This window comes from Schistocerca cancellata, chromosome 2 (assembly GCF_023864275.1).
Source record: "Schistocerca cancellata isolate TAMUIC-IGC-003103 chromosome 2, iqSchCanc2.1, whole genome shotgun sequence".
Taxonomy (NCBI): Eukaryota; Metazoa; Arthropoda; class Insecta; order Orthoptera; family Acrididae; genus Schistocerca; species Schistocerca cancellata.
In genome coordinates this window covers 695,847,236-695,863,669 of record NC_064627.1, presented here as the reverse complement: position 1 = coordinate 695,863,669, position 16,434 = coordinate 695,847,236, and the positions used below count along the sequence as shown (strand labels likewise).

At 44.7% G+C, this 16,434-nt stretch overlaps 1 protein-coding gene across 1 annotated transcript in view; it reads left to right on the top strand.

Moving 5' to 3' along the window:
- Window positions 1-16,434, top strand: part of LOC126162469 (calpain-9-like) — a 1,012,451-nt gene that overhangs the window by 756,853 nt on the left and 239,164 nt on the right. The window contains exon 3 of the mRNA XM_049919000.1: window positions 3,701-3,881. Coding sequence (XP_049774957.1) covers window positions 3,701-3,881 — 181 coding nt within the window. The remainder of the gene's footprint in view (window positions 1-3,700; window positions 3,882-16,434) is intronic.

The following is a 16,434-nucleotide window of genomic DNA, read 5'->3' as shown; positions in this document are numbered from 1 at the left end:
TAGTGAATTCGAAAGTAAAATACTAGGTACCGACTTGACAGAAAATCCTAGGAAGTTCTGGTCTTACGTTAAATCAGTAAGTGGCTCGAAACAGCATGTCCAGACACTCCGGGATGATAATGGCATTGAAACAGAGGATGACAAGCGTAAAGCTGAAATACTAAACACCTTTTTCCAAAGCTGTTTCACAGAGGAAGACCGCACTGCAGTTCCTTCTCTGAATCCTCGCACAAACGAAAAAACGGCTGACATCGAAATAAGTGTCCAAGGAGTAGAAAAGCAACTGGAATCACTCAACAGAGGAAAGTCCACTGGACCTGACGGGATACCAATTCGATTCTACACAGAGTACGCGAAAGAACTTGCCCCCCCCCCTTCTAACAGCCGTGTATGGCAAGTCTCTAGAGGAACGGAAGGTTCCAAATGATTGGAAAAGAGCACAGGTAGTCCCAGTCTTCAAGAAGGGTCGTCGAGCAGATGCGCAAAGCTATAGATCTATATCTCTGACGTCGATCTGTTGTAGAATTTTAGAACATGTTTTTTGCTCGAGTATCATGTCGTTTTTGGAAACCCAGAATCTACTATGTAGGAATCAACATGGAGCCTACGGAATATCAGACCAGCTGTGTGGCTGGATTGAAGAGTTTTTAGCAAACAGAACACAGCATGTTATTATCAATGGAGGGACGTCTTCAGACGTTAAAGTAACCTCTGACATGCCACAGGGGAGTGTTATGGGACCATTGCTTTTCACAATATATATAAATGACCTAGTAGATAGTGTCGGAAGTTCCATGCGGCTTTTCGCGGATGATACTGTAATATACAGAGACGTTGCAGCATTAGAAAATTGTTGCGAAATGCAGGAAGATCTGCAGCGGATAGGCACTTGGTGCAGGGAGTGGCAACTGACCCTTAACATAGACAAATGTAATGTATTGCGAATACATAGAAAGAAGGATCCTTTATTGTATGATTATATGATAGCGGAACAAACACTGGTAGCAGTTACATCTGTAAAATATCTGGGAGTATGCGTGCGGAACGATTTGAAGTGGAATGATCATATAAAATTAATTGTTGGTAAGGCGGGTACCAGGTTGAGATTCATTGGGAGAGTCCTTAGAAAATGTAGTCCATCAACAAAGGAGGTGGCTTACAAAACACTCGTTCGACCTATACTTGAGTATTGCTCATCAGTGTGGGATCCGTACCAGATCGGGTTGACGGAGGAGATAGAGAAGATCCAAAGAAGAGCGGCGCGTTTCGTCACAGGGTTATTTGGTAACCGTGATAGCGTTACGGGGATGTCTAACAAACTTAAGTGGCAGACTCTGCAAGAGAGGCGCTCTGCATCGCAGTGTAGCTTGCTCGCCAGGTTTCGAGAGGGTGCGTTTCTGGATGAGGTATCCAATATATTGCTTCCACCTACTTATACCTCCCGAGGAGATCACGAATGTAAAATTAGAGAGATTAGAGCGCGCACGGAGGCTTTCAGACAGTCGTTTTTCCCGCGAACCATACGCGACTGGAACAGGAAAGGGAGGTAATGACAGTGGCACGTAAAGTGCCCTCCGCCACACACCGTTGGGTGGCTTGCGGAGTATAAATGTAGATGTAGATGTAGACCACTTCTTTTTAAAATATGTAAAAATGAGGAACAAATAAGGTACATACATCACATTTGTAACGAAATTGTTTTGAAACTACAGCACTCAATAGGTATAAACTTGTTATGTATGCAAAATTTTCTGAGAATCATCACTGATGATACATGATGCAAACATCTACATGTATACATATATCTCACGAGCCACATCGTACCAACCTTATCGGTATTTTTCACATTCCATTCACTTATTGGAGGGAGGGGGAGAAGTGACTGTATGCCTCTATAAGAGCTCTTATCTCTCTCATCTCATTCTCATGTTCACTATACAACTGTGGTGGTAGCAAAATGGTTGCACAGTCTTCCTTGAATGTAGTTTCTCTAAATTTCCCCTCGCATACCTGCTACACTTTCGTGTGGGCTACACCGCCCCTTTACGGTCCAGCACCGTGTCTCTGAATGTATTCGATGTCTATTGTCATGCAGACTTCTTAAGGACTCCACACTCTGAAGCAGTAGTGTAGACTCGTTTGCATTAGCACCTAAATGCTCTCAGCTGCGGTGAGATCCGGCGCCCTTGATGGCCAAGGTAGGGTTTGGCAAGCAGCAACACAAGCAGTAGGAACTCTCGCCGTCTGCGGGCGGGCATTATCTTCCTCAAATGTAAGCCCAGGATGGCTTATCATGAAGGGCAACGAAACGAGGCGTAGAATATCGCTGACGTACCGCTGCGCTGTGAGAACGACGCGGATGACCACCAAAGGGTTCCTGCTATGGAAAGAAGCGGCACACCAGACAATCACTTCTGGTTGTCGGGCTATATGGCCGCCAGTGAGGTTGGTATCTCACCACAGTGACGAGTCGTTGGCATGCAATCTCATTGACTCGCGCAGAAGTGTATTCAGTCAAGAGACCCGCTTCGAATAGAGCCCGGAAAACCAGAGATGACGTATCTGGAAACGCCCGAGACAGCAGTGGAATAGCAAATTGACCGTTGCCCGCCATACGACCAGGAGCGGTGATCTGGGGTGTTATTTCTTGGCCGGCTTTTGTGGCCGAGAGGTTCTAGGCGCTTCAGTCTGGAACCGCGCGACCGCTACGGTCGCACGTTCGAATCCTGCCTCGGCATGGATGTGTGTAGTGTCCTTAGGCTAGTTAGGTTTAAGTAGTTCTAAGTTCTAGGGGACTGATGACCTCAGATGTTAAGTCCCATAGTGCTCAGAGCCATTTGAACCATTTGTTATTTCTTATCATAGCAGGACCCCTCTGGTTTCATCCGCGGCACTCTTTCAGCAGTGCGGTACGGCAACAATATTATGCGCCCCGTTTTGTTGCCCTTCATGAAAGGCCATATTGGGTTTACATTTCAGCAAGCTAATGCCCGCCCGCACACGGCAAGGGTTTCTATTGCTCGCCTTCGTGCTTGCCAAACACTAACTTGGTCGGCAAGGTCACCGGATCTCTGCCCAATTGAGAAAGTTTGGAGCGTTATGAGCTGGGCCCTCCAACCAGCTCGGAATTTTGACGATCCATCAGGCCATTAGGAGAGAATTTGGCGCAGTGTCCGTCAGGAGGACATCTAACAGCTCTATTAATGATTGGTAAGCGGAACAACGCTTGCATAGGCCTAAGGGCCAGAGGTGGACCAACGCGTTATGGACTTTCTTAATGTATGAAATTCTTTCTCTTGAATAAATCACCCAAACTTATGAACTTGTAATCATTTGTTTGTTTGTAGACGTACGTCACATGTACTGATTTCCGTCCCATTCGGATGATTCCTTCTTGGTGCGCCGGTCTTGTTTCTGTTTATAGGACTGCTTTGCTGAAGATGACCACTACTATTGTAATAGGATGCAATTGTTGTTTTTGTGTCTTTGTTACGTATATTATTTTAAAATATTGTACATGTGAAGAGAGCTACCTTTGTTACAAAAAGAGGATGTTACCCAAGTACTTCTGCAGTTCCTTTAAGTGGCCACCGACCCACAAATTTTACAGTACGCCTGAGCCACGGAAAACCAAGTGATGTGCGAGATGTTTGTGGAGGCCGTGAGTGCAGCAGGTGTTGACAGCGCGGTGTGCCGGCAGGTACTGGACGGCGGAGCGGCCGCGCGCCGGCTCGTCGGGCAGCCACAGCTACGCGGCGGCGCGCAGGGCGTGCCGGGAGCGCGGCGTGCTCTTCGAAGACGCCGACTTCCCGGCCACGGCGCGCTCCATCTCGCCCAGCAAGAAGACCGCGCCGCACCCCATCGTCTGGCTGCGGCCCACGGTGAGTCGCCGCCGCTCGGCTCGCGCCCAAGTGACTAGCTCCAATAAGGAATTTTTTATGTGGTAACTCAAGCCATTTTCAATAAAACAAACGGTTTAACATTTTACATCTTTATTCTTCATTAGCTGACAAACTGGCATCACCCGGGTCTTTATTTTGCCAATATTCTATCAGAAACGAAAACAAGAAATGAACCTTGTTTGTAGTCTAGCGTCGAAAAAATTATACACGGATGAGCCAAAGAAACTGGTACACCTGCCTGATATCGTGAAAGCACCCGCGAGTGCACAGAAGTGCCGCAACACGACGTGGCATGGACTTGACTAACGTCGGAAGTAGTGCTGGGGAGAATTGACACCTGAATCCTGCAGGGCTGACCATAAATCCGTAAGAGTATTGTGGAGGAGGGGGGAAGGGGGTGGAGATCTCTTCAGAACAACACATTGCAAGGCATCCCAGGTATGCTCAATAATGAAACTTCCTGGCAGATTAAAACTGTGTGCCGGACCGACACTCGAACTCGGGACCTCTACCCAAGTACGACTCACGACCCGTCCTCAGAGCTGCAATTCTGCCAGTACCTCGTCCCCTACCTTCTATGCTCAATAATTTTCGTGTCTGGGAGTTTTTGATGGCCAGCGGAAGTGTTCAAACTCTGAAGAGTGTTCCTGGAGCCAGTCTGTATCAATTCTGGATGTGTGGGGTGTCGTATTGTCCTGCTGGAATTGCCAAAGTCCATCGGAATGCACAGTGGACATGAACGGATGCAGCTGATTAGACAGGACGCTTACATACGTCAGAGGCGTATCTAGACGCCTCAGAGGTGCCATATCACTCCATCTGCACACGCCCCACACCATTACAGAGCGTTACCAGCTTCAACAATCCCCTGCAGACATGTAGGATCCATGGATTCATGAGTTTGTCTCCATACCCATACACGTCCATCCGCTCGATACAATTTCAAACGAGATTCCTCTGACCAGGGAACATGTTTCCAGTAATCAACAGTCCAATGTCGGTGTTGACGGGTCCAGGTGGGAAGTAAAGCTTTGTGTCGTGCGTGCAGTCATCAAGGGTACACGAGAGGGCCTTCGGCTCACAAAGCCCATATCGATAATTCTTTCGTTGAATGGTTCGCACGCTAAACTTGATGGCCCAGCATTGAAATCTGCAGTAATTTGCGGAAGGCTTGCACTTCTGTCACGTTGAACGATTCTCTTCAGTCGTCGTTGGTCCAGTTCTCGCAGGATTATTTTCCGACCGTAGCGATGTCAGAGATTTGATGTTTTACCGGATTCCTGATGTTCACGGTGCGCTGGTGAAATGGTCGTACGGGAAATCCCCACTTCATCGCTACCTCGGAGATGCTGTGTCCCATCGCTCGTGCGCCGACTATAACACCACGTTCAAATTCACTTAAATCTTGATAACCTGCCACTGTAGGAACTGTAACCGATCTAACAACTGCGCCATATACTTGTCGTCTTATGTAGGCGATGCCGACCGCAGCGCCGTATTTTGCTTATTTTCATATCTCTGCATTTGAATACGCATGCCTATACCAGTTCTTTTGGCGCTTCAGTGCATTTCCACATTTTCTTGAAAACATATTTGAAATCATGAAACAGTCGTACAAGAAATATGCATATGTATAAGTGTATGACATCACTATCCTGGACCGTGCCCCTGCACAGTGTCTGGACGCAGCTGCTACGCTTGTCTTTAAAGCGATTTTGTGCACTTCTCTGTGGCAACGCCTCGTCATTGCTCTACAGGCGGCTACTGTTTTCGCATACAGCCGTTTGCATTTCGCAGTCGAAAGCTGTCAAAAGTGCTGCCAGGTGTCATGGATTTCCTTACGTTGCTTCGACCGTAGCAGTTTCGTAGTAATAAAGAATAAACTTATTAAAACTTTGTGCATTATGCGGCATTTTTTTCACGCATTTCACTGTTTTATGTATCTTGCACTATGTGTAATACAATGCTCTGTTTGTGTAGGTTCATTCAGGGGCATATGTGGATACTGCCTGCAAAATGTGTTGCGAGTACAGTTAGTACCAAAGATGTAATTAACTTGAACGTCATGCATAATGCGGCAGTTTTTCAAACATCCCAGTGTTTATGACGTCATACCTTGTGAATTGTGCGTGGTACCATGACAATTTCGTAGGCGCGTTTAACGGCATATTTGGATATTCTCTGAGAAATGCATTGCGAATAGAGTTAATAGTATAGAAGTAATAAATTTAAACATCGTGCATGATGCGGCAATTTTTCACTCGTGTCAATGTTTATGACATCATATCTCTTGAATGTGATAGGTAGATGGTTCTTGCCACACAGCAACTGTCGCCTGGCAGTAGGGGATATGTGGACCAGCCTCGATTCAAATCAGTCCTGTAGTGTAGGAGATGTGGGACACACACAAACATACACACACTCGTAGGTTCATACATATATCCATTTTTATAATATTTTAGATAGCTGCATATTTACTTCTCATCATAGCCACTCACGCTGATGACGAACACAGTTCTCCCAACAGTGGCTGTTTCTTCTAACGGTCACTGTAGAATGTTTGAATTCGTTGACGCAACCACGACCTAACCTCTGCCTGCACCGCTTCATCACTATCAAAGTGAAGTCCTCGAAGGTGCTCTTTATGTTTTGGGAGCAGGTCAATATCGGATGGGGCCAAGTCGGGATTGTATGGAAGATGATCGATGACAGTGAATCCAAGGCGTCGGACTGTCGCAGAATGCGAAGTGCTCGTGCGTGCTTCGGCATTGTCATACTGAAGTGCTCGTGCGTGCTTCGGCATTGTCATACTGGAAACTGTAGTGTTCCGTGTGTACGGATTCTTCGAATTCGAAACTGCCCTCTAGCGGCAGAGAACTCCAAATACGTAACATGTAACATAAAGCTGGAGACTGTTCATAACGTTTGTTTTATTTAAAAAGCTTTAAGAGTTGTCAAACAAAAATTCGGGAGCGTTACTTTTCACCACGCCATCGTAGCAATAACCAAATTGCGTGCAGTCTATTCAGAATGCACATTTTTAAAATTAAAATCTCCTATTGGCTAACATTCGGTAGCGTCTTACTCCACCCCGTGCATTGTAAAGCGCCTGATTTCTTCCTTGAACGCTGTTCACAAGGTCCTCGGGACGTTGCTGCTCAAAGCCACTCCGCCCTGCCTTGGCGGGCTTCCTAGGGTCAATAGTATGTGAGAGGGCTATTGCAAAGATGCGATGTCAGTTTCATCTAGTCTCAAGCACGCTCGGTAGTGTTCAATGGGGTTATCGTAGCACGTGCCATTTCTTGATTGCTAATATCTCGAGGATGTTATTCACGAGAGGCGTGACGTACGTTAGTGGATCATCTTGCTAAAAGACAAACCCATCGCCGGAACGTTGACTGTAGGTCTGGACAGTAAGTTGGAAGATCCTGTTCCGTTACTGCAATACTCAAGATATCGACGGGAGGACCTGACATAGATCCATGGTACAGAGCCAGATCCTAACTGACTCACTTTCTGCTGAAACTGTGCGGCCACATGCCTGAGATGTCCATTCGTATCTGGCCGCCCCCAGATAAATCCCGCTGTCGTCGGTGAAGAGAAGCCAACGCCATTGATCCAGGATGCATTGCAGATGTTCCCTTGTCTACCTCCTTCACGCACTTTGCTTCTGGATGGGGGATTAGTGCTGTTGTTCGTAATGGACGCCTAAAGGCCAAATTCATCGAGACATTTCGAGATAGGCGACAACTACGATGCAGATCGTAAATGTTTTGTGTCTCGTATAGCGGCTGAATGTTCGAATTACGTCCTTGTAGTAGACCCATCATCCATCTTGCCGTTACAAGAGTATGAACACACGTTCTAACAAGGAGATTTTTGTATTTATTGTACATAAAGTTCTAAACTCAAATATCAGTATCCCAAAGCAGTTAGACACAAGTCTACAAAATTCTCGACAAAATCTACTTTGAAGTTTTTTGTAAGTTTTTAATATTCTAGGACACCGCCATTTATTCTGATGGTCCACGTGGCTCTTTAGTAGAATACGCATCTGTCATATGGGCGGCACAGGTTCGATTCCTGGACGTTGGTCGGCCGCGGTGGTCTAGCGGTTCTGGCGCTGCAGTCCGGAACCGCGGGACTGCTGCGGTCGCAGGGTCGAATCCTGCCTCGGGCATGGGTGTGTGTGATGTCCTTAGGTTAGTTAGGTTTAAGTAGTTCTAAGTTGTAGGGGACTTATGACCTAAGATGTTGAGTCCCATAGTGCTCAGAGCCATTTGAACCTGGACGTGAAAAATTTTTAAACAGACAGACCAACGAACATTTCCTTCAAGAATAAAATATATAAATTCCCAAAAATAAATGTTCCTATTGCATTTAAAGACTCTTTATAAACAATATTTTATAAAAGAGCTGCACGTTTACATCTATATGACTACTGTGCAATTCGCAATTAAGTGCCTGGCAAGGGGTTCTACGAACCACCTTCAGACTATTGCTCTGCCGTTGCACTCTCTAACAGTGCGTGGGGAAAATAAACACTTACGAGCACTGATTTATTTTATTACGATTGTCATTTCGCATTCAGAGGAGAAACTTGGTGATTGAAATTTCGTGAAAAGACCTTGCAGCAACGAAGAACCTCTTTGTTTTCATTTTAGCCACCGAAACTCGCTTATCATATCCATGACACTCTCTCCCCTATTTCGCGTTAATAGAAAATGAGCTACCCTTGTTTGGAGTTTTTCGATGGCCTCCGGCAATCATACCTGGTAATGATACCATAACTGACAGCAGTTCCCTAGCACAGGAGGACAAACGCAATGTAGGCAGTCCCTTTAGTAAACATGTTGCATCTGTTCTGCCGATACATCGCAGTATTTGGTTTGCTTTCCCCATAACATTATCTATGAGATCATTCCAATTTAAGTTGTTCGTAACTGAATTTAGTTGAAATGGTAGCCTTTAGATTTGCGTGATTTATCTTGTAAACGAAATTTAACGTATTTCTTTTAGTTTTCGTGTAAATGACCTTAACCTTTCCATTATTCAGAGACAATTGACAATTTGTGCGCCATGCATAATCGCGTCTGTCATCTTGCAATAAGTTTCAGATGACTTTAGTAAAAGGTAAATGACAACATCATCTGCAGAGAGTGTAAGACGCCTGCTCTTATATCGTTTAGGGTCTAAGAGATTAGGAACCGCAGAGCGCCTGTCCTATAATAATTCTTTTAAGACAGGACTTGCGACTTCGCAATGAAACCCGAAATTTTGTATGTTATATGTAATCAGAAATAAGATGTACATTTTCATTAAAACTGGCGGTTATTTATTTGTTAATTAGCATGTATTTGAGGTATTTTATACTTAAATGGCTTAGGTATTCGAACTGAACAATAAAATTAATGATGGAAAGGAGACTAACCAGCGCTGTGGCGATTACTAGTCTCGATTGGTACCGATTTTTCTTCCGTCTTTATATACAGGGTGCCTCACAAACATTGTTTGAATTTTAATAACTGAGGAGGTGTTCTGGATAACCTGATCCAGTTGTCATTATGTAGTGCTCTCGTGACTAATGTCTGTAGCAGTTCATTTGTTTTTCTTTTGTTTATTCTTGTTGCCAGTAACTACACATCAGTAACAAGGTGGTTGGAACCTACCTTGGAGCAAAGAAAATGGATTTTCAAGTGTCACTGAAAATTTGGAAATATGAGAGAATGAAGAGATGATGTCGGGCACTGCGCCACCATCACGTGTAAGAACAAAGAAATTTCGTGACTGATTTGAATGGGAAGGTACTGTGCGTGATCTGAAAAAGGAAGATGTGGCAGGAAGATATCAGCAGCATGTGAAAGAGGACTGGACGCAGTGGTACAAGCTTTTATCAGATCCCCAAAAAAGTCCATACGGCAAGCTGCACGTGAATCCCTATGTTACGGAAGAACGAACTGTTAATCTTCCTGGGTTATCAGTTTAGTGTGGTATGTCAGTCAGAGGACTTTTAGGGCCATTCTTTTTTGAAGGAACAGCGACCGGTGTAAAGTACCGTACCATGTTCAAAGAACGAATCGTACCAGCTGTTCACCAACTGTACCGAGATGAAGATTGTTTTTTTCCCAACAAGACGGTGCACCGTCACATTACCATCGCGACGTGCGGCAATTCCTGGATGAAACATTTGTTCAGAGGTGGATAGGCCGACGAGGAAGTGTTGAGATACCACCCAGATCTTGCGATCCAGCGCCGTTAGACTCCTTTCTGTGAGGAGCCCTGAAGGACACCATCGACGCTACAAAGCCACATACGCTGCATGACATGAGAGACCTGACTGACTGCCTGCGAATCCATTCGAGTGGAAACCACAACAGGTATACGTCGATCTGTTCCAAAGAGTTGCAGACACTTTACTGCTGCCGATAAAGGACATTTTGAATTTCTCAATAGTGAAACATCATCAGTAACGCACTGACCATCTGTGACGTAAAAAATTCATAGTTTTTGTTATTTTTGTTCGAGTTATTAAACAGTGTAAATCCCTTTGTGGATCACCCTGGATTGTACTCTTCACGTAAATGCTCGTAGAACAACACCTTTGTTTGAAATTTTACCAGGGCCATTAATAGTACCAGGTACCTGAGTTCTGAACATCACGTACCATAAATTCAAAAAAATTAGAAAAATTGCCGTTTGGTCTGCTTGTTTGAGATGTTGTTGAGGAATGTTGACAGGCTGTATACAAATCACATTATCCCGCTTGCTATTGGAGAGAAAGGTAACTCTGCTGAACCGTGCTGGGATTACAGGTTTACTTTCACCTCTGTAACACAGCTATTTCTTTCCTGTGATAAAAAGCATAAGGAATCGGTTCCAAGATATGAGAGTGACTGGAAGACTTTTTAAGTAATAGAACCCAGTAAAATGCCATGTACGGCAATTGTCTATCGGAGACAAGGGAATTGTCAAGCGTGTTGCAACGACAGAGTTCTCCTATCACAAATCTACGAACTTTGATAGACATGAAGGTGGTGAGCATTTCGGTCAATTCTAAAATAAAAATTAAAATTTAGAGACAAAAAATTGGTACTATTTATAAAAAAGCAAGTAACATCGAGTGTATCTCAGGCATCCACTAATATTCGCAGCAAACTTGAGTTTAAAATCACATAGCGCCAGAAAACACTCCTAAATCGTTTAATGACGGTATTGTCTATAGGATAGTACCGTAGCTGGAGTACTGTATTTTTGGTGACTTATCTCCTGTTTTTCATATCCTCAAAGGCGAATCCCCTGACATGTGAATATTAGATGTCTGAAATTACTCGCATTATTTAAATTCCTAGTGGCAACACTGTAAAGTGGATGACCCTGCCGGATAGCCGGGCGTGCTAAGACGCTTCTTCCCGAATTTGGTTAGGCGCGGCGGCTGTGGATCGAAACAGCCCGGGTCGGTGTGCTGGCCAGTCTCGATGTGGATTTTAGGCGGTTTCCCACGTCACATTAGGTGAACACTGAGCTGATACCCTCTTCTCGGCTCACTTCCAGGATCAGCAAACATTTCGAAAAACGTTCTCGCACTTTCACACGGGTTAACACCAGACGCAGACAGATGGGGTACACAAATTCCGGCGCTGGCGCGAGGGGTGGTGGGAGCGGGTGGAAGGGGGTGGCAACGGGAAGGAAATCTGGCCACCTTGTACCACTTGCACTGCCATATTCAGATTAGCGTACCGACCGCATGAAGACACTGGATAAGGGCGTGAAAGAAGAAGATGAAAAAAAAAACTAAGAAATTCTTCTGCACACTGTTAACCCTCTTGTGCATGGTGTTGTCATTTAGTAAAAAACTGTAAATTTACTTATAAATGTTAAGGAAACAACTGGTGTGTGTATGATGTTGTTGTCTGGCAGCACACACAGTATGGCTGCATCGATCTCGACTATGTTTAGCGTCATTATGTTGGCAGAAACAGCTCAAAATCGATTATCTTTGCTGAAGGTTGACCATTCGAAGGAAGGAGCTGAAAGAAAGAATGAATTATTTCTGCCAGTTGATCACATCTAGTTAAAAGTTTAAGGTACGTAAAATGCTGCTCAATGATAGGGCAGATTATATTTCCATGTCTCTGCACTTGGACTATTAAAAATTAGTATATTGAATAAATCAAAATTTCTGCGTTGATCCTGTTATATTTATTTTGTGTGTCAGACCCCACTACAAAATTTCACTGAAATTGGTTTCGGTAAAAATTCATGCAGTAGAGCGTTCACAAAGGCCCGAGCATAGGTAATAGATTCCCAGATGTGTGAGTGACGCTGCTCGGGACAGACGCGCGGTCCAGGGCGCCTTGCACGGTTCTCGCGGCTTCTCCCGTCGGAGGTCAGGGTCCTCCCTCGGGCATGGGTGTGCGTGTTGTCCTTAGCGTAAGTTAGTTTACGAGTAGGTGTGAAAGCCTAGGGACCGATGACCTCAGCAGTTTGGTCCCATAGGAACTTACCACAAATTTCCAAAATTATGTGAGTGACTCAAAGACCTTTTAAGTAATAGAAGCCAGTACATTGTCCTGGACGGCGAGTGTTCATCGGAGACAAGGCTACTGCCAGGAGTGCCGCAGGGAAGAGCGATAGCACTGCTGCTGTTCTCTGTATATGAACGATCTGAGAATGGATTGAGAATCAGTCTACAAATTTTTGCTGATGACGCTGTAGTCTATGAGAAAGCCTCGTCGTCGAGTTACCGTAGAGCGATGGAGGATGATACACACAATTTCTACTTGGTATGTAGAATAGCAGTATGCTCCAAGTGTGGCTTGTCTATAAGGGAGGCCGAATATATCAAGCCAGATCGACCTGATAGATACAATTTCTACTTGGTATGTGGAATAGCAGTATGCTCCAAGTGTGGCTTGTCTATAAGGGAGGCCGAATATATCAAGCCAGATCGACCCATACTCGAGTATTGCCCGAGTGTTTTCCATACCCACCAGCTCGGCTTAAATGAAGAAGTGGAAGCAATTCAGCTGCGTGCTACTACTTTTTTTTACCGGTGGGTTGGATTGACACTCTGGAGGCAAGACGATGTTCTTTCGCGAAAAGCTATTGAGAGCATTTAGAGAACCGCCATTTTTCGGCTGGCAGCAGAACAATTCTGCTACCGTCAAGGTACATCTCACGCTAGGACCGCGAAAACAAGATAAAGGAAATCAGGATTCGAACGGAGGCATGTAGGGAGTCGTTTTTCCCTCCCTCCATTTGCGAGGGGCACAGGAAAGGAAATGCCTAGCAGTGGTATGTCGTATGTGGTATGGCGGCTTGCACAGTGTCTGTAGAAACTGACGTAGATGAACAAGTGAAGGCGATAGTAACGCCAGACAGTGGTGGGCTTAGATTGATTGGAGAGGTCTGGGAAAGCGGAGTATTTCTGTTATGGACCCCCGCACTGTGCTTGGGGTTCTTATGAAGTCGACTTGTTGAAAGATGTCAGACACTCTCACCCTGTTTCGTAACAGTGAGTTACAGTCTCTACGAAAATATAGCAGTGACGCCCAGGGAACTTGCATAATAGCCATTTCTCGGAATCCAGCTATGTTAACGAATAACTTAAAAAAGAGGTATTTCGGGTAGAGCACAGTAGATCAGAATACTTAGCACTCTCCACCACACACACCGAGCGAGGTGGCGCAGTGGTTAGCACACTGGACTCGCATTCGGGAGGACGACGGTTCAATCCCGTGTCCGGCCATCCTGATTTGGGTTTTCCGTGATTTCACTAAATCACTCCAGGTAAATGCCGGGATGGTTCGCTTGAAAGGGCATTGCCGATTTACTTCCCCGTCCTTCCCTACTCCGATGAGACCGATGACCTCGCTGTTTGGTCTCTTCCCCCAAAACAATCCAATCCAATCCACCACACACCATACAATGCTTCACTAGGTGTATTGTTAAATGTTACATGCGTTATTCGCTAAGTCTTTCACAGGCGTGCCTCATAATCAATGACAGGAAAACACACTTCGTGACATGCAATTCTATTTAAATTGTGGGAGGTTCAACACTAAGTATGCTAAGACTGGTAATGGTCTGAAGGCGTAGCTACTAATACTTTACTTTTTTTAAAATTTCTCGTATTATTACTTGTTTACTCTTTCCATTCAATGGAGTACATACTCTGTCTATAACAACAAGAAGAAATGGAGGAGTAACATGGAACAAACAGTGCGAGAAGACTTGCAAACATATGAAGAAAGTTTAGAAGAGGAGACGTAATTAGCGTATTTGGTCATTTTAAGCTAAATGGAACTGTGTGCAAGATGTTTATTGATTTCCCGGGCTTCCAAGAGAGTTTTTAGGCTTCATTTGCTAAGTGGAGGACATGGAATTGAGCCTTGTAGCTGTGACCCTCACTCAATACATGCTTAGCGGATGTGAAGTAGGTTTTTGTTTCATCACGTACCATTAAATTTTAGAGCCGTTGGATTTGAGTGTGATACCTATAACAAGTATGTAAGCCGAAAACCGGCTGACGAAATAAATTAATACTGTAGAAAATTCACAGCGTTGTGCTTTTTATTTATAATTATGAAGCTTTCTACCAAAAATCGACGTGGGTAAGATGGGAAAATTGTTATTTCATCAGTCAAGGGTTCACTAATATAAACTAGGAAAAATATTTAGTGGGCGAAGATAAGAATTATGATCTACTCAGGGGTACAGAAATAGTCTTGATATACTGTGATGGAATGCTATTGTAAAGAAAGAGCTAACTGTCGAGCCTCAATAATGGATGCTGTTCAATACAGATACGATTTCTCCTACCTGTACCCAGAGACGAAACTATGTGTTGAGAAGATGAAAACATCCTTTGCGACAAAGGAGACACCCAAAATTCCCTTCTTAAAAATGAAGTTGCTGATTTACGGCCATTGTACTTACATATTTAACTATGCAGCGAGAGAGTGGGGGAGGGTGATTTATTCCACCTCGATCGTTGTCTCCTCCGAGAAAGTCTTTCAGGGCCCACAGCGAACTAATTGTCCGAAGTACGTTTTAATCTTAAAAAATAAAAATTATTATGAGAGTTGCATGCAGGTAATTGCTCGGGCGCAGATAAGCAGAAGTGGATAACTTGAGAAGGTTGTACATCTATTGCCGGAATGGTTTGCAAGTCATCGCCTGGTGAGATTATAGAATTCTGAGAATATCAGCAGCGCACTGCACCGCAGCACTATCATCACGTGACCCTGATGTGCTGATATATTTGCCTGTTCGATCGCTCCTGGACTGTGCTCCGACTACGCGGAAGCCCTCGCGGCGGAATGGGAAGGCGGCACGTCCTGTCGGAACGTTGCATTACAGATTACTCAAAACAGGAATGATTCTAGTACATTACCCTTCTCGTCTCTCTGCGTAGCCTTATTAGCGAAGGCTAATTATGATCAGCGATCAGGTAAACTGGTATATTGCTTTCCAAGTTAATCAAGGAGAGAAGTTAATCATTGGGAAGGCGGTTAATCACGTTGAGGCAGGAAAGCGATGGTGCTGGCAGCGGCGGCTTTGAGCAAAGGCTGGGAGCGCGCCGTTTCTTCGACCTATGGCTGCCCTTCACGGGAAATGCTACCATCTGTGTTACGTCGCGCGCTGTTCGCAGACTCGAGGCACGTAGGTGCGGCGTCTCTTGGGACGATTAAAAAATACCAGTATACATTTTGTGTACTTTAACGTTGCCGCCTCTCCTCAACATGGCAACGGGTGAAAGAACCCAACAAGAAATTGAAAAGAGTGAACAAAATCACGTGATTGCAAAGCTACGTCGGTCTGCAATAAATTGAAGTGCAGTCCATGTATCATCTTATGCTGATAAAATACGACAGGAAACGCAGATGGAAAAATAACTTTTGCAATTGTATGTGACGTGAGTTGTGTGTTCAGCGCAAATAGCATCCCTCCTTACCACAAATTGCACGTGCCTGTCCACATTTTTAATGTGGGTGCAGAACGTGTGAGAGGCATAGTTATACTCTGCTGCACCGGGACAGAACACAGAGATTCGGAAACCGTCCACCCACCTGGTGTCTTCTAAAGACGTCCTTGTCCATGCACAGAAGTAGCACCCAGGTAGTATATTCGTGTTTCTTGATGTGACACTGTAGGAAACTTTCCAGTTAGTGACTAAGATTCTATAAGCTACTAAATGTAGAGCTGACTTTCATAAGGGATGCCATTGCCTCGTAATTGACGAATCATGTAGCAGGCAAAGCCATTACCTACATAAGAATCATGTAACAAACTTCATATAATGACACTCGTAACACAGTTCAGGTACGTAACAATCAGAATCCATGTTTACAAAACACTTTGCATACACTGCAATCTCGTATCGGACCTATTTACACTGGTCCTCTCTGTATTGCTTACCTAGTCGCGAATCGTAGGGATAATTCTATGTAAGGCGCACAACTAAGATGTTTATCGTGTGGCGTCCTACCAGGAACCGTACCGTCCAGCCGCTCAACTCAGACTTTCACTC